Source organism: Carex rostrata, chromosome 18 (assembly GCF_964058835.1).
Source record: "Carex rostrata chromosome 18, lpCarRost1.2, whole genome shotgun sequence".
Taxonomy (NCBI): Eukaryota; Viridiplantae; Streptophyta; class Magnoliopsida; order Poales; family Cyperaceae; genus Carex; species Carex rostrata.
The window spans coordinates 2,423,972-2,450,717 of NC_135935.1; the positions used below are offsets into that span (position 1 = coordinate 2,423,972).

At 37.4% G+C, this 26,746-nt stretch overlaps 3 protein-coding genes and 1 long non-coding RNA gene across 4 annotated transcripts; 2 read left to right on the forward strand and 2 right to left on the reverse strand.

Moving 5' to 3' along the window:
* Positions 1 to 2,182: 2,182 nt before the first annotated feature.
* On the forward strand, positions 2,183 to 13,493 carry SDG2 (SET domain protein 2). The gene is made up of 20 exons (XM_078319239.1): positions 2,183 to 2,461; positions 2,606 to 4,509; positions 5,058 to 5,114; positions 5,599 to 6,660; positions 7,394 to 7,770; positions 7,873 to 8,334; positions 8,467 to 8,567; positions 8,673 to 9,423; positions 9,515 to 9,718; positions 9,804 to 9,875; positions 9,982 to 10,092; positions 10,199 to 10,299; positions 10,391 to 10,490; positions 10,584 to 10,679; positions 10,912 to 11,079; positions 11,165 to 11,344; positions 11,428 to 11,675; positions 11,966 to 12,074; positions 12,486 to 12,779; positions 13,151 to 13,493. Exons 2-20 carry the CDS (start codon positions 2,739 to 2,741, stop codon positions 13,313 to 13,315), a joined length of 6,429 nt encoding a protein of 2,142 aa, XP_078175365.1. The 5' UTR covers positions 2,183 to 2,461; positions 2,606 to 2,738; the 3' UTR covers positions 13,316 to 13,493.
* Positions 13,494 to 14,986: 1,493 nt separating this feature from the next.
* Positions 14,987 to 16,463, reverse strand: LOC144569417 (xyloglucan endotransglucosylase protein 6-like). The gene is made up of 3 exons (XM_078319764.1): positions 16,144 to 16,463; positions 15,922 to 16,022; positions 14,987 to 15,832 (listed from the first exon to the last, which is right to left on the reverse strand). The coding sequence occupies exons 1-3, from the start codon at positions 16,313 to 16,315 to the stop codon at positions 15,212 to 15,214; spliced, it is 894 nt and encodes a 297-aa protein (XP_078175890.1). The 5' UTR covers positions 16,316 to 16,463; the 3' UTR covers positions 14,987 to 15,211.
* LOC144569418 (uncharacterized) lies at positions 15,887 to 16,312 on the forward strand. The gene is made up of 2 exons (XR_013516055.1): positions 15,887 to 15,993; positions 16,109 to 16,312. It is a non-coding gene; the product is annotated as an uncharacterized LOC144569418 (long non-coding RNA).
* A 7,566-nt stretch (positions 16,464 to 24,029) lies between the features above and the next one.
* Positions 24,030 to 26,424, reverse strand: LOC144569353 (Uncharacterized conserved protein (UCP012943)). The gene is made up of 4 exons (XM_078319656.1): positions 25,908 to 26,424; positions 25,331 to 25,448; positions 25,049 to 25,142; positions 24,030 to 24,417 (listed from the first exon to the last, which is right to left on the reverse strand). Exons 1-4 carry the CDS (start codon positions 26,270 to 26,272, stop codon positions 24,113 to 24,115), a joined length of 882 nt encoding a protein of 293 aa, XP_078175782.1. The 5' UTR covers positions 26,273 to 26,424; the 3' UTR covers positions 24,030 to 24,112.
* Between the last annotated feature and the right edge of the window lie 322 nt (positions 26,425 to 26,746).

Below are 26,746 nucleotides of genomic sequence, written 5' to 3' on the forward strand. Positions count from 1 at the left end.
CCAAAAAAGTATTGGATTGACTTCGAACTACGAATTCAAACAGTTGAAATTCAAGTACAGTTGAAAAGCACGAAGTTGATAAGAGTGATTCCCCATGCGCGAAATATATGTCTGGCATGAAACTTATCAGGCAGATGTGCATGTTTTGCATGCTTGCACAGGCGTTTATTTGTGATTTGTTGTTGTCGGACTAATAAGAAAGGGTGTGTTTGGATGAAGACTTGAGTTAGTGAGAATAGTGAGCTAACTCAAATTTGACAAAGGCACAACTGCTGGTCAGTGTGTTGGTGCACAATACTGTAAACTCTAAAATTTAATAAAAATCGCATAATTTTTGTAAATAATTAATTTACAGCAGGAATTTATCAAATTGTGACTTGTCATTTTTAAATGTTAATTTTTTTTTTTTATATTGTCGAACGAATGATTCCCAATTAAAGCTAATATATAGTCATTAATCAAGAACCAACTCATGCTGTAATCCACTAGCTGTTATTTTCTCTCAGGCATATATATTAATATTCTACAAATAAGCTTCACTTATGAATGGAGGCGTGACACACATGACTAAAAGCACATAATGTATTTAAATAATTTTATCTTATTATCTCCCAAACAGCGATAAATATATATATATAGAGAGAGATGGGCTATGGTGCATTGCAATGCATAGGTCATGGTGTGCATTGGACCATAAATCACCGATTCAAAGTCCAAATGACCGATCCAAACCGTTCATCTTGTTCTCCATATTAATATGTGCTTGGAGATCAAATTTTACATTTTTTGGAATTTTTTTACTATTTATTAAGCCACTTTGAAAATCGCTGATCCAACGGTGGCTTCTGATTTTACTGTTCCAAACAGTCACCGTTGGATCAGCGATTTTCAAAGTGGCTTAATAAATAGTAAAAAAATTCCAAAAAATGTAAAATTTGGTCTCCAAGCACATATTAATATGGAGAACAAGATGAACGGTTTGGATCGGTCATTTGAACTTTGAATCGGTGATTTATGGTCCAATGCACACCATGGCCTATGCATTGCAATGCACCATAGCCCATCTCTCTATATATATATATAGTACAAACTACTATGCGCTATGCATAGTGCCATAATCTCACTCATATACTATTGATACACAATGGGTATTAACATGGACGAATTCAGGATTTTCGTTAGGAGGGAGGCAAGAAATTAACAAATTGAGTTTAAGTAGCTAATCATATTTAGACACATTAGCTAATTAAATACTAAATAAATAAATGCTCTAACTTGTAATTTTTAATACTTTGATATGTAATTTTCAATGCTCTAACTTCTAATTATTAATCAAAATTCGAAAAATTTATTCTAATTTTAGTTCTAAATTAACCCAAATTACAAATCAAGATTCTAGAGGGGTCAGAAAAATTCCAAAAAATAGTCTAAGTCAGTCCAAACTTATAAATTTCATAAAAAATGAAAATGAGAAAATCTGGGAGGAAGAAGAGGGCAACTGCCCCTTGACCTATGTTGGTCTTCCCCTGAATATTAAAACATCTCCTCATCAACTTTACTCGTGGACATTTTCCTAGATCAGAAACACAACCTATTTGATATTAGAATAGGACTTCTACATACTACACACATGATCATATTCACGACAAATTACACCCATCACAATTAATGTATTTTAAATTTATTATTTTCTATTAAATTTTTTTGGTACTACAATTATTTTATTTATTTTTCTACCACAATTCCGTATCTTAAAAAATCGTGCTTTAATAAAGTGGATATGGGTTTTCAATGCAAGCAAATAAATAAGGGCCAAAACCCAAAACTCAAAACTGAGTAGTCGTATCCAAAACGATAAAAAAAAAAAATTAGTCAATTAGTCATTCCGTCAGCAATTATTACTAAAAACAGTTAAAGCAATAATAAAATATTTAGAAAACTACTTTTTTAAATACAATGCGGATGCTCTTACTAGGATGCTCTTACTAGAACATGCTTCCCAAAAAGCGGGCCGACGAAACACAACTCGAACTAATTTGCAACGTGTCAGCGTTGGACTGGGAGTCGTCAAATATGAGGCGGGTTTACGACTTATTTTGAAACCTGGCCCAAGCCCAAAAGAGTTGAGGATTTTCGGACCCGCATGGCCGCATACGAGACATCACCAGGCGGTGTGCTTACCGCGATCACTGCATTTTACATAACTGCCGTAAGAATAAAAAAGTTCGCAACTAGACTTGGTTTTCATTTCCTTCGTTCAATATCGCTCCCTCTCTCTCTCCCCTTCCCGAAAATCCAGAGCGGGAGAAGGAACAAAGCGCGAACGAGCGCATCAATCCACCAATAGATACCATTAAAAATCGCGAATTTCTTTGGGGTAGCTTCTCTCTTCCATCGGCGAAACTATCCCGTGGATCTTGCTCTTCACTTTATTCCGATCCGGCGATCTCCTCCCTCTCCGGTGAGCTCTTCCTCTCTTCATCGACTCCTATACCTTCTTCAATTCACTCTTAATTTTCTCTTTGCATTGCCTTTCTTGCAATTCCTGCTACTTTGGTTCGAATCCTAGAATTTTAAGCATTCGTTATTTTTGTTTTGTGATTAGGGTTTCGACCTTGCAAGAGCGGGGATCCACGAACCACGAATTTGCGAGCTATATAATATAATATGTGTGCTGGTAGCCCTGGCAAACGGATTCGGAGCTAGGGTTTTTTGATTGGAGGCTGTGACGCAATTCCATGGGAGATGGAGGTGTTGTTATGGAGAGCTTGCCTTTACCAGAGCCACACAAAGACGTGCTTTCACCATCATCACACTGCGCAATAATGCGAAGAGGTGGGGGTGACTTGGAGCTCAGACAGTGTACAGAAAGGAGCCGTGAATCAAACCGCAGAGACATGCCAGAGAGAAATGCACACTCGCGTCGTAACGATATTGAAGAGGGAGAGGTACTTAGTGGCGAATTTGAAAGGGGCACTTTTTCTAAAAAATGGCGCAGGGATGAAATTGAACAAGGGGAATTTATCAACAAGAAATGGAGAAGAGGCAACAACAGTGAATTCCCTGGTCCGGGCCGGTACCGGTGGGGTAAACCGACCCACAAACGTGATTTTGAATGGGGAGATATTGCGCCGGAGAAAAGACGCAAGCTTGAGGGAGACCGTATCAGAAGTTTTGAGCCAAGGCGATCACCTGACGAACAAAGAAAGCGGCTTCCTTCATCAATTGTGAAGTGTGAAAATAGTGGAGCGAGCTCCCGGCTTTCTGGTTCTGATGATGTGGAGCCGGGCGAAATCAAGTCCGACAACAGCAATGGAAGTAATAAAGAACAGCCTAGGTGGCCTACCGTGGAGTCTGATAATAGAAGGAGGGTAGAAGAGAACAGCTCAAGTAGTCGACCCATTCACCCGGATAGATTCCCTTACAAGAATCCAAGAGGTGGCCGGAGCAACAGCCGGCACCTTTCTTCACGTCCGGGCAATTCTGACTGGGCACAACATGATCGGTCACACCACCATGATTACAGGGATCGGAGCCCAGTATATAATGATCGGTCTCCTCAGCACAGGTCCCGCCAGCCCTTTCGCAGGGACCGCACACCATCTCACCAGAGATTCAGGCGGCATGAACACCGCGAGCGATCACCTGTGCACCTAGACAGGTCCCCACGAAATCGAAACATGGTTGTCAAGCTGAACCGGTCAACTGACCCGCCAGAAAGCAGTAAAGTTGAAGAAAAACAGAAGCAAAAGACCAACTCTACAAGACAGTCAAGCAGGAGTGATAGCAACAGAAGCAGCGAGGAGAGAGCTAGTAAGGAAAAACCAGCAAATGGCTGTACTTCTACAAGAAGTGAGTCAAGTGAATCATTACCACCTCCACCTTCTCCACCACCGCCACCTCCACCACCATCATCTCCACCACCTCCTGTGATGCCACCACCCCCTCCACCGCCTCTCCTGGCCAATGGAAATGTTGACTCTCTTCAAGAAGAGTCTGCAATAGCACAACTTGACATGGAAGAGGATATGGATATCTGCGACACGCCACCACATGCAAGCACGGCTTCTGACATGATCCTGAATCCAGTTTCCATTCCAGTTCCTGGCCAGTGGTTTTATATAGACAATTTTGGTGTGGAACAGGGGCCTTCAACATTGGCTGGTCTTAAGACCCTGGTCAAAGAGGGTTACCTTCAGCCTGATCACATGATAAAGCATGAGAGCAGTGACTGCTGGGTCACCGTTGAAAATGCGGCCTCTCCTTTGGTGACACCCGTCTTTCCTTCTGTTGTTGGCACCGCTACTGATCCAATTGATCTGAATGCTGAAACTGGGGTTGCTCTTGAGGAAGCCCCGCGTTTTGATACGGGTCTCCCAGATTTGAACTTAGATATAGACACTGGGGATGAATTGGTGATGGATGAGGAATACCATATTGACGAGAGGGTTGCCTCCTTTATGGAAGGTTATGTTGTCGCAGAAGGAGCTGAGCTTGATATACTCTCAGGTTAACACATTCTTTCTTCTGTCACCCTCTCTATTTCTTTTTTCGGAGCGTTATTGTTTCTCTCTGTCCCTTTTTTCTGCTTCCTTTTCTTTTGTTGTTGGTAGTTATTATAGTTTGGATATTATTTGGCATGATTTTACTGGATGGGATTTTCTCTTTTTTTTGGAACATTGTACGGCTGTACGATGATCTCGTGGGTCCCACACCATTGGTGGGTCCATTAGTGATGTCTTTCCACCTGGTCTAATACTTTGGATCTATACATTTTATTATGCTGTTTATATTATATATTATATTATATTATGTGCTTTTGTGTTCTTTTGTTAAAATCTTTCGTTGTTCTGTAGCCCATATCATGGATTCGGATCTGAATTTTGCTCTTCTTATTTCAATGAAATCCTTGGTCCTGAATGTTCTTTAATCCCAGCCCATTTGAGCCCATTTTGGCCCAATGCCCATATGTTAATATTGACTCAAATTTTTATAATATATTTTTTAATTAAATATGGTTTGTTTTAAAATTATTTGGTCTGTTTTAATTTTTGCAGAAGCTTTGGAATCCAATTTTAAGGAGGCAGACTTGGACGGATGGTGTCAGCAGGAAGGTAGAATTATATTTATTTTGTTGCTTTTAGAAACCTTCCTTTTATATTAGTATAAGAAGTTCCTTTGTTGACTTATTTTTTCCCTGTTGACTTTTGTTTACCACTGATAAATAATCTCTTTTATACATGCTGTAAACTTTATAAGCTTAGTCTAATAGGCTGTTTGCTCTTTTGTACAAATTTGCCCATCTTTTATTAGACGAGGTGCTCCCATAGTAATATTTTGGGTTCCTCTGTATATAAATGTGTAGCATAAGTTCTAGTAATGCTTATATTGTATCAATTTGCCTCTGAAATATCTTTTCTGTTTTATTTTTGTATTATTTTAGTAAAAAAAATTATAATTTATTAGAAGCTAGGTTGTGTTTGTTGAATTCCAGTAATTCCACGATCTACCTCGTTAGTTTCCCCATAAAAGATTTTGACAGGACATGCATGGGTGGCTTTTGACTGAACATGTTCCTTTATCATATATGATTGACAGGATATGCAAAATTACGACCGAGACTCCAGGAATTCAGGCTTAATGAAGAAAGCTGCACAACAGGGAAGTGGTCGTGCAGAGGTGGTGACTGGAAGAGAGATGAAGAAAGAAGGAAAATCATTGTCAATGATGGATTCCCTCTTTGCCAAATGCCCCCAAGAGGTTTTCAAGAAGACCCCCGACATTCCAGACCTGATGTTTATCAGGCTTCTCGCACGAGAAATCTCACCCTCCCCTCTTGGGCCTTCTCCTCTAATGAAGATACTGCTGAGCCCACTGCCAGGCCTCCTCGTGTCACAAAAGGAACACTACTGTCAGTAACTCGCATTAATGCTTGTGTGGTGAAAGAAAAGGGTAACTCCTCTGAATCACGTATCAGCGCCAAAGTGGCGAGAGGAGCCGGTACAGAACGCCAGTTGTCTAGATCTACACGGTACCACTCTATGGGTAGTGACCGAGGATCAGTTTATGAAAGTGTCCCGCCTCAGCATTCTCACTCTGGTACCAAGAGACACCATGAGGCTGATTTTCAGAGCTTGCACCGGTGCAGGACTTTGGTCATTCCAAAAGATCACATACCCACTGTTGATGAGCTCTCTGTGGATCTCGGTAATTGGTTCTATGTTGATGGGACAGGTCAAGAGCATGGGCCTTACTCATATGCTGAGTTGCAGTCTATGGTCAGAAGAGGCTTTTTAGTGGAACAAATGAGTGTGTTTAGAAAGATTGATAACACCTGGTTACCAGCTGTGAAGGATTTGAAGCCTTATGAGGCTGCCGGTACCGCCACTGTGGCATCTAGTTCTGGTACCAAGTCTGGCACTGGGATGCCATCTGGCATTCCTGATTTTAACATTAAGCACCCGCAATTTCTTGCTTACCTGAAAGGAAAATTACATGAACTGGTCATGAAGTCTTTCAAGACCAGGGAGCTTTCGTCAACTATAAATGAAGTATTGGATCCATGGCTTACTTCTAAGCAGCCAAAGAAGGAAACTGAATTGCATCCTTTCAACTCGACTGTTACTAAGAATAGTTCCAGTCTAGCCCATGACTTGTCTGGTTAGTTGTTGTTTTATTATTATTTATTTATAGTAAAACGTTGCCTTTGTCTGTTGATTGATTAAGAGTTTGCACTAGTTGGTACAGGTACACTAATACCCTAAAGTAGTCATTGGACATGGTTGTCCACATACTATGCTTGTTATGTAAGGATGTGTTTGATATTGCTGCTTTGAATATCGCAAAAGCAAGTTTCTGTAATCCCATAGTTTCAGAAACCAATCTGTGTTCGGTGCATCTATATGTGAAATATATGAAGTCAAGGTTTTAGGATAAGTGCCAAACAAACTCACACTGTGCGTCTACATCTCTCTTTCCTCTGATGCTCAGATGATTATTGTTTTCTATCTGCTGTTATTGATAATTGGAGATCTTCCTTTCTTATAATTCTTTGTAGTAACAGCTCCTTTTGGTTTATAAATGGAGAGAATTGATCAAAAGATCTCCAACAATAAAGATTTTTTACTTCTCTTTTTTTTCCCCCTTTTTTTGTCTTGCGGTGGGTCCCACTATTAACAACTGATTTTCGTAAATCACCTTATGGTTTATACAGCTTTATGAAATTATAGGTTTTTTCTTATTATTTGAAGTTATGGCTTTCTATATTACAAATACAGCTTCCTACTATTACAGTTCTTTTTGCAGTTTTGTGAAAGCTACTAAATAAGAACAGGCCTAATGGTGTATTCTGTGGCTAACACTATCTCATTTTCTTGGTTTAATATCTGTGTAGAGAATGGAGCCTATCGTTCAGCAAAAAGGGCAAGGCTGTTGCAAGGAGCTGATGATGACTCTAATATTTGGGGAGATGAGGATCCAATGGTTACTCAAATGAAAGAATGCTCTTTTGAGGAACTAAAAGATGGCACTCATCTTGCAGAAGAGGGTTCTATCGATGCTGTGGTTGAAGAGAACTGGGGTTCACTTGACCGAGGCTTATTAGCAAGGATATTCCATTATTTCAAAGCCGATATAAGATCAATCCAATCATCAGCCTCTACATGCAAGGGATGGTATGATGCTGCCATGCTTTACAAGAGCATGTGTCAGCTTATTGATCTGTCTTCTGCCGGTACTAAATGCAATGACATGGTGTTCAGGGCCATAATGGTACATAGCTCTCTGACTTTCTCTCCTGACACACACATAATGCACAGTCACCAGACATGCTAAATGGGTAATGACTTTATATTGTTAACTTCTGTTTTATAGGGCGGATATGACTTGAATAATGTCACAACTCTTGTTCTGGTTGGATGCACTAACATTAGTTCTGGTGCTTTAGAAGAAACCCTCTGTCACTTCTCCAATATTTCATTGGTAGACATTCGTGGTTGCATCCAGTTGAGGGACCTCCAAGATAAATTCCATTACATTAAATGGATTTATCTAAATAATTCCATGGACTCGTACTTCAAGATGAAGAGTCTCAGGCAGATTGCAGATAAGAGACCTGATTTGGGTGAAGCAGCTAGATTCAGGCCTGGGTTCTATAAGCGGTCCAAGTTTTTGCTCGATTCCAAAAAATCATCTGAAGTTCTTTCACGGGATGCTCAGATGAAGCGGTGGCTTCAGAAAAAATCAGAATATGAGTACCGTAAAAAGAAGGAGTTTGTTTACACCAAGTTGAAGGAAATCATGAAAGGAAATCGATCTGATTTTTTCGACCCTAAAGTAAGTAGCTTCTATTATTGTAACTTACTATTTACTCTTTTTCTCTTTGCATGCTGCATGTAGCAACTTTTATTTTTTTTTAGTTTGTGATTTTGACTTCGAGAGATAATGATTAACATGCTTGTTACATAGGTTGCTCAAATAGAAGAAAAGCTGAGAGGTGGTTACTACTCCCGCCGTGGTCTGAGTTCTCTGAAAGATGACATCAGCCGCATGTGCCGTGAAGCTTTGAAGTATGCTATTCTCTTCTACATACTGTTAAGAGATACTTTTTCTTATAATATAATCAAAGAATAAGATCAAGATTTGTTTACTGACAAAACTTAATGATTTTGTAGAGTTAAGACTCGAGGAGATACAGGGGAGATGAAGCAAACTATCATAGCTTTCATCCAACTTGCAAAACGATTAGAGGATCCAAAGCCAATTAATGGCAGAGATGAAAGTGGTAGTTTACTCGTAAAGGACAACTCATCGGAATCTAAGCCAAAGAAAAAACAAGTAAAGGGAGCCAGCAAGGTGGACCGAGAAATTAAAAGGAGCCTCTCTAAGTTAAAAAAGCGTCCATTAGATTCAGACAGCGAAACTTCTGACGATTTCTCAGAAGATGGCGCCGAGAGTGACAGTTCCTTGTCAGAGACAGAGAGTGACAACACAGTCCTATCTGACACACGGGGTCCATACGATAGTGGCTCGAAGACAGACGAGTCTATGGATTATATGGCAGATGAGAGAGAGTGGGGAGCACGCATGACAAAAGCAAGTCTAGTCCCTCCTGTCACAAGGAAATACGAAGTGATAGATAAGTACTTGATTGTGACAGATGAAGAGGAGGTGAAGAGAAAAATGACTGTTGCATTGCCGGAGGATTATTCTGAAAAGGTGCAATTGCAGAAGAATGGTACAGATGATCTGGAAATGCTGGAGTTACCTGAGGTCAAGGATTATAAACCAAGAAAAGCCCTTGGAGACGAGGTCATTGAACAAGAGGTGTATGGTATCGACCCCTATACACACAATCTCCTGCTTGATTCCATGCCAGAGGAGCTTAACTGGCCGCTTACAGACAAACAAATTTTTATTGAAGAGGTAACTATTTTCTTTCCAGGACTTGTAGAAGTTTATGTGCTATTCATATGCCATTGTTATATATAACATTATAACTGCTTGGCACTTTCAGATGATGCTGAAGACATTAAACAAGCAAGTGAGGAATTTTACAGGGAGTGGGAATACACCGATGGTATACCCATTACAACCAGTTTTTGAAGAGATGCAAACGGCTGCAGAAACAAAAGGTGACACACGTACTTTTAAGATGTGCATGGCCATCTTACGTGCTATGCGAAATCGCCCTGATGATAACTATGTTGCCTATCGAAAGGTATCACTTTTTGCATAAGTATATATATTGTTAGATCTAAAGATATTTATTGTAATTAGTTGCTAATTTTTCATCTTTGTTCTAGGGCTTGGGAGTTGTTTGCAATAAAGAGGAAGGGATTGGTGTAGAAGATTTCGTTGTTGAATTTTTGGGAGAGGTAGCTTTTTGCATTATATATTTGTGACTGTGGTTTCAATTATTTTGCTCAATATCCTGCTTCCATATTCTTTTTTTTTCTCTTCATGTATTTTGCCTTTTTCTAGGTGTATCCTTCCTGGAGATGGTATGAGAAGCAAGATGGAATAAGATCTTTACAAAAGAATAATCAAGAACCAGCTCCAGAGTTTTACAACATTTATCTTGAGAGACCAAAGGTTACATATCTATCTCTTCAAATCTAATAAAAAATATATCTGTTGTCTTATGTTTGTTGGTTTTGATATTTTTCCATTGAATATTCTCTTTTGTGTACCAACGTAGGGTGACCGTGATGGGTATGACTTGGTTGTGGTTGATGCCATGCACAAAGCAAACTATGCTAGCAGAATATGTCACTCATGCCGCCCTAACTGTGAAGCCAAGTGAGCTCCTATTCTTTCTTTCTTTCTCTGTTATTTCTACACTGATTTGCTATACTTATGTATTCAATGCTGTTTTTATCTTTCGTAAAAGGGTGACAGCTGTTGACGGTCAATACCAGATTGGAATTTATGCAACTCGACCTATCAGTTATGGGGAAGAAATCACATTTGATTATAACTCAGTAACTGAGGTATGGTTTTTTTTGGGAACCTTTTCAGCTCAATTATATTGACCAGCTATTTTGTGTAACTTATTTTCATAAATATAATTTGTTTAATTGTAGAGTAAAGAAGAATATGAAGCTTCAGTATGTCTCTGTGGAAGTCAAATATGTAGGGGCAGCTATCTCAGTTTGGCAAGTGAAGAAGCTTTTCAGAATGTATGAACTTCCTTTTTTTTTTCTTTTTCTTTTTTTCTTTTCCAAAAGTTGACTGGTCAAGTTTTGTTTGTCCAATTGGAACTTGAAAAGAATTTATGGCTTTATACTCTGTACTGTTTGCCATCATATGGCTAGCATGAAGGTTATTAAAAAAAAATCTGTTCATACTGAACTAGGATATTCAGTTTAATTTGGAACTAACCTTAGTTGTATATGGTATTTTGAACGGCAGTCATTGCAAGAATCTCATGGAATCCTGGACCGCCACAAATTACTGTTAGAGGCATGTGAAGCCAATGAAGTGTCTGAACAAGACTTGATAGACTTGGCCAAAGCTGGTCTTGGCACCTGTTTACTCGCTGGCTTGCCTGATTGGCTTGTTACCTACTCAGCCCGACTGGTACATGTTTCCTTCATATTTTTTGTGTCCTTCTATTTCTATTACTATTCTACGGTGCTTGGTTGTGAGGCCTGTTTTTCTTTAGGTGAGATTCATCAACTTTGAGAGGACAAAACTGCCTGATGAGATATTCCGACGCAACTTGGAAGAAAAGAGGAAATATTTTTCTGACATTAGCATTGAAAATGAGAAGGTTGATGCCGAGATTCAGGCTGATGGGGTCTATAATTCTAGACTTCAGAATCTTGCGCTTACACTTGATAAGGTACATTATTTAATTCTGTGTATTAAGAACACATTTGCTTAGGTGGGTTATGTGGTTCAAAATGTCATTGTTCATTGTCATAGGTTAAATATGTGATGAGGAAGTTATATGGAGATGCTAAGAAAGCACCACCTCCATTAGAGAGGTTGACTGGAGAAGAAATGGTGTCTGCACTGTGGAAGGGAGAGGGATCGCTGGTGAGCGACATGCTTGAATCCATGGAGCCTCATATGGATCCAGATTTGTTTTCTGAACTGAAGTCCAATATCTGCACCCATGATCCATCTGGATCTGATGACCCCTCTAGGAGCCTCCGTTACTGTCTCTTGTGGTACTGATCTTCTCTTTTCATTAAGCAAATAATAGCTTGTTATTTCCTATTTTTGGGGTACCCTTTCAGTCAGGTCAAGAATGTATGTGCACCCGGCTGATTGGCTCATTTTTTAAATTTCCTTGCCTCTGTATTAGAAATGATTGATGTATTTTTAAAATTTCCTTGCCTTCTGTTGAGGGTAAATTGGGAAACCTTTTTGGCTGATTCATTTCTCGATTGGGCATATGGTAAGATCTTTGATGTCCAGGCGTCAGTTTGTAGGTAACTAACTTGTGTGCTGATAATAGGTTGAGGGATGAGTTGAGGACTCTACCCTGCACATACAAGTGCCGTCATGATGCAGCCGCAGACCTCATTCACATATACGCCTACACCAAATGCTTATTTAAAGTTCGGGTAATATTTTATTTCTACTTTATCCACAACAATTTGTTGTACTGTTTTGCAGATGCTTTCAAAATTTGCAGTTGCCTTCCCTAAGATTTTTAATGTGTTAAACTAAATTTTCAGAGCTTTTGAGTATCTGACCATCTCTGAGGTATAGTTTAGTCGATAAAGTAATTTCTATATACTTGCAAGTCCTTGATTTATATTGTGAATATAGAGAGGAAATTACGAATAAAACATATGTTAGGACTAATCAGAAAACTTAGTAGCAAAATCATCCTAATGTTGAAGTTGAGACTGCATTTTCACAATTTTGTACATAGAAATGCAATGATCTTTTAGAGTTAGTCTTATATTATTAATAGATTTTTCTTTTCCATATGTGAGGTTTGACCAATAAGTATTTTACCAACAATGCAGGAATACAAGTCAGTTAAGTCACCAGCAATATTCATAAGTCCATTGGACATGGGACCCAAGTACACAGAGAAGATGGGCTCGCTGTACACTAAGACTTACAGCCCAAATTACATTTTAGGGCAGTTGATTTATTGGTTCGGCCAGACAAACGCTGACCCGGATTTGAGACTAGCTAGGACTAGAAAGGGCTGCTTGACCCTGCCTGACATCACATCCTTCTACACCAAGTCTTCAAAAACTGTTCGCGAACGTGTCTATGGCACCAGAACTGTTCGCTTCATGCTCTCTCGCATGGTACGTATTCTTGATAATGAAGCATCCGGTGTACTAATGATGTCAATGGGCCTTATGTGATAAAGTCATGTTAGCAGATCAATATGTAGCAACATAGCAGAGACCAAATATCCTACTATGTTTAGTCATTCCAGTGGGTCTGGAGTACCAATATAGTCCAATGGGGGTGGTCTTAGGTACTTGCATTGTGCTCCCTTGCACATATTTCTTGATATGCACTATCTGGGAATTTGTCATTGGAGTTCAATACAATATGGTCCTAAATTTGTTGGAACTCTGGACTTACTGCGTTGAATTCTGGTTGGGTAATTTTGGGTTGAAATGTGAACCCTGGTGGGAAGTAATTTGCTTTTTGTTTTTACTTTTGACAGGAGAAGCAGCCTCAGAGACCATGGCCTAAGGAACTAATTTGGGAATTCCAAGACGATCCAAAGTATTTTGGAAGTCCGATGTTAGATGTGGTTTTGGATGCATCTTCTTTAGATAGGGATCTAGTGAATTGGTTAAAGACGCGATCCAACGTGTTCTACGGCTAGTTTAGATTGTTTTTACACTGTTAGCCTCATTTTCAATTTTTTTTAGATGTGAGAATAAGATGTTTCATCTCACAGTTTGTATAGCTTCCTTTTCATATCCCTTCTCTTCTGTGTTCTTTTGTTAGAAATTTAAGTAGAATACTTCTTTAATTAACAATTTTCCTGACTAGCTCACCTGTACAAATCGCTGTAGCCAATCATCTTTGGAATTTGATCTGTGTGATCAAGTAGGATGAACATTAGTCTGCTAGTGCTAGATATGAGCTTCCAGATTAATTTATATCTTGTATTCTTAGTCACAATTGTGATTCATTAACTACTAACTATCATTATCTTAGTCTTCAAATGTATCCATTTAAATGATGTCACTACCGAAAAAAAAAAAAAAAACTACTTTACAATGTGTTAGTAAAACTACTTGCCTTCATTATTTCAAGCAAAAGAGGTTACATACCGTAGCTTAATAGTGCTTCAATGGCCAACATTAATTTAATGAGATTCACACTGATGAGTTTTAACGACTGCGGTGCTTTCACTGTTGTCTTGGCTTGGGCCTTGGGCGGTGCTGTCATGAGCAGGGTCCGAATTGGTCTGCGTTTTTTCTAAAATCTAAAATAATAATAATAATTCATCATAGGAACCAAAACAATCCGACATCCACGTCAAACCCGTACCTGGATCGGTTGGAAACTCGATAAAATCCAAACCCGCATGATCCCAATGATATAATTATCCAAATCCAAACATGCGTCTGACCCAAATTTAATCGAATCGATTCGAAATAATCTAAGATCGATACTTATCTAAATTAAAAATAATATAAAACGCAATCCAACCCGCTCGATTTGTCTGGTTTAGAGGAGAGAATCTGGCGATTCTGGCGTGTGAAAAGAAGTATTCAATCTCGATGGTCTGATGGAACGGATAATATTGAAACTCTCGCTGCTATCGCTCCCGACGGAAACGGATGTTTTCACGGTGAGATCCATACTTTGACAAACTGTTACCTCCATCGGTTCATTGGTGCGCCAAGTCTATCCGAGTTCTTACCCGATTCGACCATTTCCTTCTTTTATTTTTTCTTTCGAGATTAATTCCTTTCCTGCTAAAAGGTTTGCGTATGGGTTATTGGTTCTGACAGGGTCTGACAGAAGTAATGATTTTGTTTAGGTATCTTTGCGCTGCCGATTTTTTTATTAAATATCCAACGTCAAATAAAAATTGAAAAATAATAAAAATATTCATAATTTTTTATTTATTTTCTCTCTGCTCCCACTCACAATTCATTTAAATGATCAAATCCAACAAAAGAGAAAAAAATAAATAAAATAATAAAAAGGAAGAGGAGATAATTTCGGAGACAACTTTTGAGTGATTTTTTTATTTTATTTTTTATTTGACCATTTAAATTAGTAAGCAATACGATGCATACGATGCGACATTGCCACAGATTATTGAAACTCTTATGGAATCTGTGGCATCGTAGCTTTGCAAATCTGATATAACAGGTTAAAAAAGGCGCAGTTTAAGAAATGGTGCTTCTTCTTAACAAAGCTGACCCATGTCTATGCTTTCAAGTTTCAACATTGACTCTCCATTTATAATTGTCAGTGCCAGGTTATAAGGAATGTGCAGGAAGAAGCATCTAAGAAGAATAAAACGGGACAGCCATTTTACAAAAGAAATGCATTTCCATTAGACCACGGACCATGGTCGTACTTTTTACAAACACATCGTACCCATAACAGTTAACTTAAACTAAACAAAACAACTAATGAAGAAATAAGCCAAGTCACCACATCTCCATCTCCTGCACCCCACCAGAAACCAGCAGTTCCACTTTCCTCTTTTACAGCACCATCCATATACTAAATTAGTCCCATCATGTCCCTAAGACTAATGAGCGCACTCCGCAGGTTGAACTGGAAACCTTGCCGGATCATTGCAATAGTCGTAGACCAGGTGCGTAGACCGAGCCCACAGGAGCTGGTCGCTCTGGTGCACATTCAACATCTCCATTTCCTTCTCCTTCCACCAGTACCTCCCCTCCTTTCCCCATTGGCTTTCGCTGCACCTCTTCACCTCACTTTCCCAATCTACATTGTCACCCCCCCACTCGCACCCGTCAATCCTCACCTCTCTGAATGTAGTAACAAATGGCGCATGGCTCCAATCAGTCTTCACTCTGCCTCCCTCTGTGGCCCAGTCGTCAGCGTTCCAGAGAGAGCTGTAGACCATCATGGGCCGGTCGCGTGGGAAAGGGATGCCTTTTGTCGACTCCTGGTTGGAGTAGACTCGAATGGGGGCGTCGTCAATTAGAAAGACCACCTGTTGTGGGTTCCACAAAACAGAGTAATTGTGGAAGTCAGTGGTTGGGTCAAACCAGAGGTCCATCCTCTGCTCTCTGTTCCCTGTCCCGTTGATGTAAAGGTTCGTCTGAACTAGATACGGCTCCCCTGTTCTGTTCCCCAAAAACTCGAAGTCTAACTCATGATGGTTATCACCATCGGTCGACAGCTGAACAAATTCAAAGCAAGAGTTGGTTTTAATCCTTGATAAAATGTCTATCGCATTTGAATGAAAATGCGGTGAAACTATTGGCTTACATAAAAGGCAGTGACAGTGCCAGCAGAGTCGCCTGGAACAAGCTTCATCTCGGCAGTGGCCTTGCCGTACAGGTATTTGCTCTTTGATGCAAATCCAGTTCCTGTTTCAAAATGTCAACAAACAGAGAAAATTTGAAACTCAGAATAGATCAAAAGATGAGAACTTCTGAAACTTTTGTAACAGCAGAGGTAGAAATGGTAAAAAGGAAAAATGTAGAATACCAGAGGAGTTGTCCAGCTTGAGCATCAGTAGATCACCATCGTAGATGATATGATCGTTAGCCCAACTCGGCTGGATGACATCATCGAACTTGGACGCTGCCATTGCCAGACTGTTCGCCATTGAGATCCACAATACAATGGCTATCGCCATTGCTGGTTTCCAAACAGCCATTGGGAGAAGATAAAGGAAGGTAGATGGGAAAAGAACGAGGATGTGAAGGCTTGTGAATGTTGTTTGTATGATATGCTTTTGTTCTGGTGTGAATGGTGATATTTTTGTTCACTGTGCCAGCAGAGTGAACTTGAGGCCGTTTATATAGGCCTTGATTGGACGGGGCTTCTGTAAGAAGACACTGATCTCGTGAATGTCACACGTCGGATGACACGCTGGATATTGTTTAGCTGGCAATTGGCTGGGTTACACTGCCATGAAATGAACTAGCCGTTGCACCAATGTTTGCACTGCTTTAACTTGTAAAGGTCTTATTTGATTTAAAATTATGGGGCAAATATTATTCAATCTTATTCTATAACATATTAAATATCTACAAAAATAATTAAATAATATTTTTTAAAACGATCTCTTTTTTTTTTTTTCTTTAGTTCGTCTAACTTCTCTTCTTTCTAAGGAATCAAATTTCCCATCCCTCTCCAAACGAAAATAGAAAATTAAAGCAGCGAGTGACAGCAGAAATCTGTGAGAGGAGAGGCGACTAGGAAAGGCGGGGAGAAATCTGTGATTTGGTATGTTTGGAGAGAGAGGCGAGACTGCGAGAAAGGTTTGACGCCTTACAGGGAAAAGAACTCAAGCGGACTAAAGAGATCGAATCGCATAATGGTCAACATATTATTAATTAATATTATAAAATAAATTTTAAAGTTTTAAAAAATATTATTTAATTATTTTTAGAGATATTTTATATGTTATAGAGTTAGATTGGACAAATATGTTATAATTATTGTTTTTGGAGGGATAAATACGTAATATTGAAACTTTTGAGGGATATATATGAAATTTCCCCTAAAATTATACAGAGAAAGTGCGAGTCTGACCCGTTAATTGAAGGATTCACACGGATCATATTGCTCGACCAATGAAACTGGAAAATTAGCAATGATTAATTTCTAATGTTACGGTATTTACTGTAGAGAATTAATATTTTTATGAGACGCTGGTAAGTGGTAACTAATTCCATGGTTATTGTACTGCTTTTATATATTATCCGACATGACAAAATTTGAATTTTCTCCAATGGATGGCAATGCCTTGTCTGATTGTAAACATTGAGTTGTTCATTTCAGGTCCAACAGTTTGTACGAATTATGGGCAGTACAGACATTGAATTAGCAATGCCTTCTCTGATTGTAACTTGTGTGACATGTCGATCATGATCATTTGATTCAAAATAGATGCTCCAAATATATGTAGAACAGCCAAACTTAGGAGCCAAGCCTCTCCAACTATGAATTAGACACAAATTGGACGTAAAATTGAACTATAGTATTTCTTCTGCTTGAATTCTTATCAATGAATGAGCAGGAATTAAGCATGCACTAATTTATCAAAGAAAAAAAACTTATTTTCTTTTATACAAAACCAGGAGGTTTTCAATGAAATAACTAGGTACATAAGATCAATTAACTAGAAACAAATATATCTTCATCCAAGGTAAATGTACAAAGAGGAAAATATCAGTTCAATTGTGTGATCAGAAAATACGTTTGAAAAAGAGAAAAAAAACATTATTAATTTTTTATGAAACCAAATCCTACAATTTTTTAAGAAAAAAAATATATCAATTCATTGGATAAATCAGAAAAAGAAAAAAAACAGAGAGAGAAATCAAATCCTACAATTTTTTTTATAAACCATAATTAGAACAAAGTTTTTTATGAAACCAACATTATTATTTTTTTTAAGAAAATCATAAGAACCGAAATATTATTTTGGTCTCTTTTTTTTCGAGACCGAAATGATATTTCGGTCCCAGCTGTTTTCACAGATTTCGAGAAAAAAAATGATGAAAAATTATAAAAATATCAGAGGTCGAATTTTCATTTCACTCTCAAAAAAATAGAAAAATTCGAAACTTAAATGAAATTTTGTTTCTCACGATTTTTCATAAAAAAAAAATAATCATGTTTGTTTTTTTCTAACTATGGTTTATAAAAAAAATTCAAATCCGACCCACAAATTTGAAAAAATGGGCCCCCGTTTGACACTGTAAAGACATAAACGGCCGTTATAGCAAATAGTGAAAAAGTGATGGGTCAGGGGCTAAAGCGCAAAGGACGTTCGTACGGTAGCCCGTAGGGTCCCTGTCCGCTTAATGCACGAACTTCGTGCAGATAAACCAATCACATTTATCCACGTGTCACCTCCAGCTGTTCCGTCTGACAACCCAATAGCTGGAATCCACCCGTACCACCTCTCGGCGTAAAAGCGTGACACGCCTTTATCACCTCTGTCAGAATCTCTGGAAAAGAAACTACACTCACCATCCCTCGCTCGCACGTCATTCCACTCCTGAAAACCGGGCCCCACTTGCCCAGTTTTATCTCCTGTGTAAGAAATTCGGTGAGATCTCCCCCGTGCAATAATAATTCCTTGCTTTCTTTATTTGTTTCATGTGACATCATAATCCAGCTGTCAAAGATGCACTATACTATACAACACCCAAGAAAAAGACGCTAGAGTAGGAAGATTAGTTTATTTTTGTGAAAAATAGGCCATGGTGTACTATTGGGGTACACACTTGAGTGCGGAGATATTTTAAAACATAGAGACCTGCGCCAAAAAATTTCTGGAAAAAGAAAAAGACGGGGAGCCCATTTGTTACAGTAATTATTTGTTTTGTTGTACACAGAGTTATGATTATGGCCGTTTGATGGGACAGAGGATGGATAAGCAATGTCCACGTCATCTGCTAAAAAAATCGAAAGTAAATGTGCGCGTGACGTTCGTCGTGGCATTTTCTTCTTGTCTCTTTTACTTTTGAATATCTTCTCATTTCCCACATGTGCCCTTTCAAAATTCTGATTAAAATAAGGGGAATTTAGTAAGAAAAATATAGAATGGTTAATTGGTTATTATCAAATTTGAGTGGAATTTGTTGGAATAGACAATAAAAACAATTACAGTTAATTTATTTTGTTTTATAATTGATAAACTGTTTTCGCTTTATTTTATTTAGATCATTTTATATAGGGGAGAGAGAATATCTTATTTTTAATGTACCAAATTATATAATTAAAAGACATGAAATTGGACCAATTTCATATATTTGAACGGAGCTAAAAAAAAATGATGTAAAATTTATATTTCTCGCTTGATAGATTCCAAAACATTTATTTTGAGAGTTGGGGGTTGGAGGGCCGACATTTTTATTAATATTCAAACTTTAAATATATCAAATCTGACCTTTTTTTCTAGTTTTATTAAAAATATAGTCAGTTTGGGATTTTTTTTATTTAGAACGAGATTCTGAAATCATGTGGTTCGGAACAAATAATTATTTTTCAAAGTTTATTTTTGAGAGAAAAAGTAGATGTCTAGCCGAAAACTAATAATATTTAAATTTTTCATGCAAAGTTGAAAGCTGAATTAAGAATAGAACTATGAAGTTGAAAGTAAGAAAAGTTTTAATAGGTATAGGAGCAATTAACACTAGAAAGGAACTGATTTGAGAATGAAATTGAATATAAATTATAATTTTTTTTTCTTGTTTGAACAGGCAAAATGACATATACTCAATTTTAGGATGATAGTTATTGTCAAATTAAATTCTTTCAGATGGATCGTTGTTGTTTGGATTAAAAGAAAAATACTACCGATAAATGATGTTTTTTTTTTTTTTTTTTTTTATTTTGTACCATCTGATCTAGTTGTTTTTAATGTGATTCCGGTGACTTTTACTCTGTTGGATAGAACACTGTGACTAGCTGTACGTATACGGGTCATTGTATGTCTACCAATGATAAAAAACGTTAAAAGAATTTCTAAAGACGATGTTTTTTTGCAATCATGATTCTGTCGGCCCCCTGGGAATGATCCCCGAGGCGCCGTCTCATCCCCACCCATTTTGAATTAGGGTCGTACACTCAAATCTTACTTTCCTAGCCAAAGGTGTGATTGTTTAAAAAAATTTGAAAAAAAAAAACGATGCTTCCATGCAAAAACACCTATGCTTTATGGCCATCTTAACAACGGTAGAATTGCATCGATGTTTCATTAAAAAAACACAACGACGTGCCCATGCTTTCTTTATTAACACTACCATACGAGGGGTTTTATTGTCGATACCAAGGACAATAAAACATGGATGACCCACCGATGCATGATTTTGGAAATTTTGATAATTAGAAACCGATGTGCATAATATATTCCAAAACCGATGTGAATAATATTTAAATTTTTGTAATTAGAAACTAGCAAATTATATTTTTAAGTACCAAAAACGAATACAAAAAAAAAATTACAGGGGATCCTATAAAGTTAGCCCTCAGTTCATATACTTGTTGTTTTTCCAGCAAAAATAATAAATCAAATTCTAACATCGTTTAGTCGGATTTTTGTTCAAAATAATTATAAAATGTTTTATTTAATCACACTATCTAACTAAATCTTTGTTTTTAAAAAAAAATTCCAAACCGGGCACCTAATGACTGATTTGAATATTTTTAATACAAGCTAAAAAAATGATTAGATTTGATAATTTATATTTAAAGTTGTATATTAATAAAAATGTCGGGTGAGATCTAGTGAAGTAACTCAACTTTTGAGTTTAGATTCGGGACAGTCCGATTCGAATTCGTGACAATTCATTCGAAATGGAGGCACGCTTCTCGAATAATAAATCCAAATTCCGAAGTGATCTCGAGCGACGAATTCGAATCAGACGGTCCCGATTCAAAACCCAAAATGTTGGGTTACTTCAAGGGATCGCGAACGAACGGGGGAGGACGATTGTGCGCTATTAATAATTTAATATGAGGAGGGATCAAGTTACAACAATTTTTGAGTCACAACAAGTTACTACAACCATTTTCTACATTTTCAAAGTCCAAACCGTTAGATGTGATCTCTACAATAAAATGTGCTTGGAGAGCAAATTTTACATTTTTTGAAATTTTTTTACTATTTATTAATATGGGTACAAAAACTAGTCAAATTCAAACCATTGAATTTTGTACCCATCTTAATAAATAGTAAAAAAAAAATTAAATTTAAATTTTAAAATTATATATAGTACTATATCATTCACCGGCTTATTCGTCCTTTGTTTCGTTATATTTTCGAGGAACATATTCCTGCTTTATTTCGGCAAATGTGAGATTCCTGTTTTGGAATATTAAAAAGAAAAATATTCTGGTGCTGACACTATTTTTATTATTTTCAAAGGTGAATATTATTTCGAGTGAGGCTAAGTACTTTACAATATATGGATCAAGCTGTATGAATTCATATTTTATTTTCAAAATTCAAATAGTTGATTCAAACTGCTCAACATGATTTTATAAATAGAACTTGAAGACCGAATTACACAATTTTTTAGAATCCTTTTACTATTTTTTAGATAGCTAAAAATCACTATTTTTTATGGTTCAAAATCTTTAGATAGAATAATACAAAACTTGTAAATAAAATTGATCTCGAAGTATATTTTCATATAAATATTACATTTAGCAATTTGGATCAAATATTTAGACTTTTAAAATTGAAACAATAAATTCATAGCAAAGACCAATTAGCTCGCATTGCATAGTAACATAAATCCATTCTACTAGTTCTCTGAGTTAAAATAAAGTCGATATTGATGGAAATATCCTACAGCTTAAGTTATTTTTGGCTGAAATTAATACTTAATTTTATGATATTAAAAATGAATTATACCATTTTGAGCTGCACTTTCTTTGAAAAGGTTCCACTAATTAATGCCAAAAAAATTAAATATATCATTTGTTCAAAAAAACAAACTAAAAAACCCTTGTTTCTGGAAAATTTCATTTTCACCACAGCTGTACTATACAGGTGCGGCTCAAATTGGAGTTAGAATCGGCTGAAATTCTTGACAATATTTCAGGACCCTGTGATCCTCTCTCCCTCCCTATCTCTCTCCTCTCTCTTTTTTCTCTCTCCACAATCTATTGAGGAGAGAGATAGGACGGGAGAGAGGATCACAGGGTCCTGAAATCTGATCAAGAATTGCAGCAGATTTGCACTCCTCAAATTGTAGTTATGATTGTTTTACCAAAATTAATTGTTTTTGAGCACCAAAATTTAATTAGACCAATACTCATACTATAATTAGGTTAATTTTATCAAAATTGGTACCAATACTGATAGGATAAAATTATAAAATACAACATGACATCTAAGAGAGATAGACCGTCTTCCAGTAGGGATGTATCTTCTTCCAATAGAGATACATACCCTATACCTACTCCGTACGAGATATCCCAGTACATGGAGACGACGTTGGCAGATGTTCAGCGTATTCGGAGTCGCACTGACTCTTTGTTGTACCCTAACACGGAGCATCGTATTCTAGAAGCTACCACTGAGATAAGTTTTATATTAGTAATTTAAAATAATAATAATAAAATTATCACTTTTTTCTATGAATATTTGAATGATCTTCACCTGAATTTTTTATTTAATGCAAGGTTTGAATGCGGTTACGGTACGTCACAATCACATGTGGCTAAAGTACCTGCCGGTGTATGCAGGGATATTGCATGCGATAGGATTATTTTAGCTATTCCAAACGGCCGTGGTATGTTCAGACTTAGCTCTTACTGGAGTTTCATGGATGCTCCACACAGTATCCTCCCATACCGGAGTACTAACTTGATGACCCCATAGCGAGACAGGCGTTTTTATTTTTTTAAACAAATGGTAGATTTAACAAATTTGTACGACGGAATAGATGCAAATAGGCCTATTGATCTATATATATGCATTCAGTATTTCTGATTCGAATTTGATTGATTATGAGTATGATAATCTGCGCGCTCACACATCCCACAAGAGAGAGAGAGAGAGTGAAAGAAAAGCCAGGGGTTATTTGTTCAACACTCGTACTCTGCCTTGAAGTTATTTTTGAATATGTCCGTGTGAATGCTAGCACTCTGCCTCGAAGTTATTTTTGAATATGTTCGTGTGAATGCTGATAGAGATGGAATTGTTGTTACTGACACACAAAAATAATAATAAAGTTACAACTAGAGCTTGAAATTTTTGGTACGCGTTGCGTTTAGCAATAAAATTTTGTCTTTAAATTAATTTTATATTTGAATGCAAGGGCGGATCTTAAGTTAATCAAAAAGTAGTTAAGCCATCACAATGATTTTAAAATATTAGTTATATATACTAAGATTTAATTAAATTTTATTTTTTTAAAACATTTTATATAGTCCAGCCCCCTCATAAATGATAATATGTAACTTTAGTCGAATGGTAAAAGCTTATAGAGTGTTGGAAAGAGCTTGGATTCAATTCTCACTAGTCACAACTTTTGTATTTTAATTTTTACCCCCCCCCCCCCCCCCCCCCCCCCCACCAATTAAGATTTTCAAGTTCCGCCCATGTTTGAATCATGTTATGAGTACGTACTACGTAGTGATTAATTATTTGAATTATAATTGAACAGTATCTCTATATTTTATTCGTAATCTTACATATATAATTGAGAAGAACGAAGGACATTATTTACATTACTCTTTCAAATGCCTTCATTTTTTGTCTTCTTCATCATGCTTGTATTTTTAAAAACTTAAATAACTCTAAGTATTTAACCCATACAACGTTCGATGGTTGTTTAGAAACACAATATTTACAGAAACACACCCCTAGATAAAAGGTCCACAACACCCAGGACTCAAACTATTCGACAGATTTATAATATTTAAGCCACAAGTCGGTTATTTTAACTAAAAACAAGATAACCTTGAAGCTCTGCTTGACACCTCAAGCTCTCTTAACCAAAACAACGAGAATAACAGCGATAGCTAGTGCATAGAAAGTGTTAGGAGACAAAAACGATTGGAAGGTGTTACCGGCCTCTGAACTGTCGGCCCCATCTTTTGTCCCAAAGAAATCTTGAATCAAGTTTGATATGTTGTTCACGACCTCCATTGTTTTCACCTTTACATTGTTCACAAATTCAGAAAAACCGTTGCTGCCATGTGCATCGTCTGCCGCCTCATTATGAGTCTCTTCGCTCTTGTTCTGATTGGTATTGAGTGATTCCTCGAGAATATCCTCAGATAAACCTGAATTATATTTTTCACATCCTAAGTAACAACTAGAAACAAAAATATTACCCAACCATGAACATTGGCCAAAAAAGGCATTCTGGGGTCTATTGTCCCTGAAATGGTTTGAAAGTAGGGTTCTGCGCTATAGTAACACTATCGGCCGCTTTTCTTTGATCAAGGTTCTAAATAGCTAGCTATCGCTGCGCTATAGCTTTTCCGGACCTTAAAAGTAATGGCGTGATAATCGCTATTTAGAACCTTGTTTGAAAGTAAGGATGATTCTAATTTTCAGAATTTCCAGCTTAACTTGTGAGTCTGCAACAATTTTATCCCTAGAACTCTCATTATTTAAGAAATGAATAGCTCTTACTAAACATTAAGAAGTGCAAGGTGTAACTTTTGGCAAGCTACCTTGCATTACAAATGGTCATTTTGACCAGCACTAACTAGCAATTACATTCATTCTTAATTGAAACACGAAGCGACCAAAATGATACAAGGTCATTTGTAGGGTGGTACCAACTTCAAAATTTCAGGGAGTAAAACAGGAACTGAAATACTTTCAGAGAATTCTTCAGTAATTTCTCTAAAGACTAATGGAAATGAAGGTGCATTCATCAAAATTAATAGATTATGAAAAGCATACTTGATTGGTGATTGCGGCAAAATTCCATGACCTTCTCATTCTTCATTACAGCATCCCAAACATTCTTGTCAGATGCAAGAGATGCCACCACAGTCTGCAAAATAATGAAAAGAACTATTAGGAACAATAAAAAGAGGAGATGGGGGTGATACTAATTGTTTCTACAGATTTTGATCAAGTACATTCAGAAGCTTAAAGTAAATTATCTATTAGCCAGCACAAGCCAGCTGGACTACTTTGCATTAACTATTGAAAAGTTAAGTAAAGGGAAGGGCCAAGAACCTGAGCCTCAGGACTAGTTTGGAGAAGAGAGAATGCCTGGGAGACACCCCTTGGTATTGACATCGCCTGTCTTATTGCATTATTTTGGACAATACCCATTTGCCCATGCTCATTTGCCCTAAAAACGTGACATCAAAAATACATATTGAATGCATACAAGGAATACCAGATGAAAATGATCTTATAAGAAAATTTTGCACTGGACAAGAGTTTCTGCAATTAAGTATTATTAATCTGCAAATATTACAATATTACTTAAGCCTATAGAATAATAGAAATCATATTTTCTTTAACCTTGATAACATAAGTCAAATAAGAAATCCTGTTCTTGATACCCAATTTTTCTAAAAAATTATATTTATTTTGTAATTGTAAACCAGTTGTATCTTAAAAGTTCCTCCTTGAGGAAGAGAGGTAGCTAGTTTGCATAGACTTTTTCCAATATCAACAATATGTTGTAAGAATTGTTTAACATTATATGACAGACTTCATAAATTCACAAATAATTTGCAATAAAATGCTACTCAATGAGATGACAAAAATACCAGATGATGTAATCCAAAGAAAAAAACTCTACCTCTCAAGCGCACGAGTTAAATCGCCGGTAGCTTCCTGAGCCTCCTCGAGAGTCGGTACGGGGCTGAAAACCAATCTAGGCGGGGGCTCCTCAAATATACCCTCTCCGTCACTCTTCCACCCCGCGAATTCCCAATCATCCAGCTCCCACTGTGAAATTGCTGGATTCGCCGACTCATTCAACCCCTTGGATTCCTCCAGATGGATCGAGATCGGCGCAGAATCAGCAACCGCACCGGATGCTGAAGGAGGCGGCGCAGGAACAGTGGATCTCATGCCAACGGCGGAGGTGGCGCGGCCGAGAGCGGTACGATAGGCGCCCAAAGTGGCGGCCTTTGTGGCGGTTCGAAGCACTCCTCCCCCCATTATCGCGCGAGGTCTGATCGGATTTGATCCGTTGTTTGCTGATGGCTGACGCTATTAAGCTTAAGCCCTAAGCGAGATAAATAGCTAGGCTAAATAAAGGGCGAAGGTCGGAAGCGGAGAGGTCAGAAGTGAGGTTATTATAGAATTAATTTGAGACGGTACATAATAGAATTTTCGAGTCTTTTTCTCTTCCACACAACTGACACAAGGAAAAAGATAATTAAAAAAAGAAAAATAAATAAATCTTGTTTTGGTAGTTAGGCCGGATTTATGGACAATAACTTATCTAAGTAGATCCGGAAATCGCACGCACTGTACATTTAATATTAAGACCATTTCAATTAGAAAATGGGGAGTACTGAAATGAAACTAAAGAGATTGAGCAGAGCAATTAGCACGGCGATATGCCTACAGCTAGGGTCCGGATCCCCTGAAGTAACTTTGGGTTTTGAATCGAGACTGTCCGATTCAAAT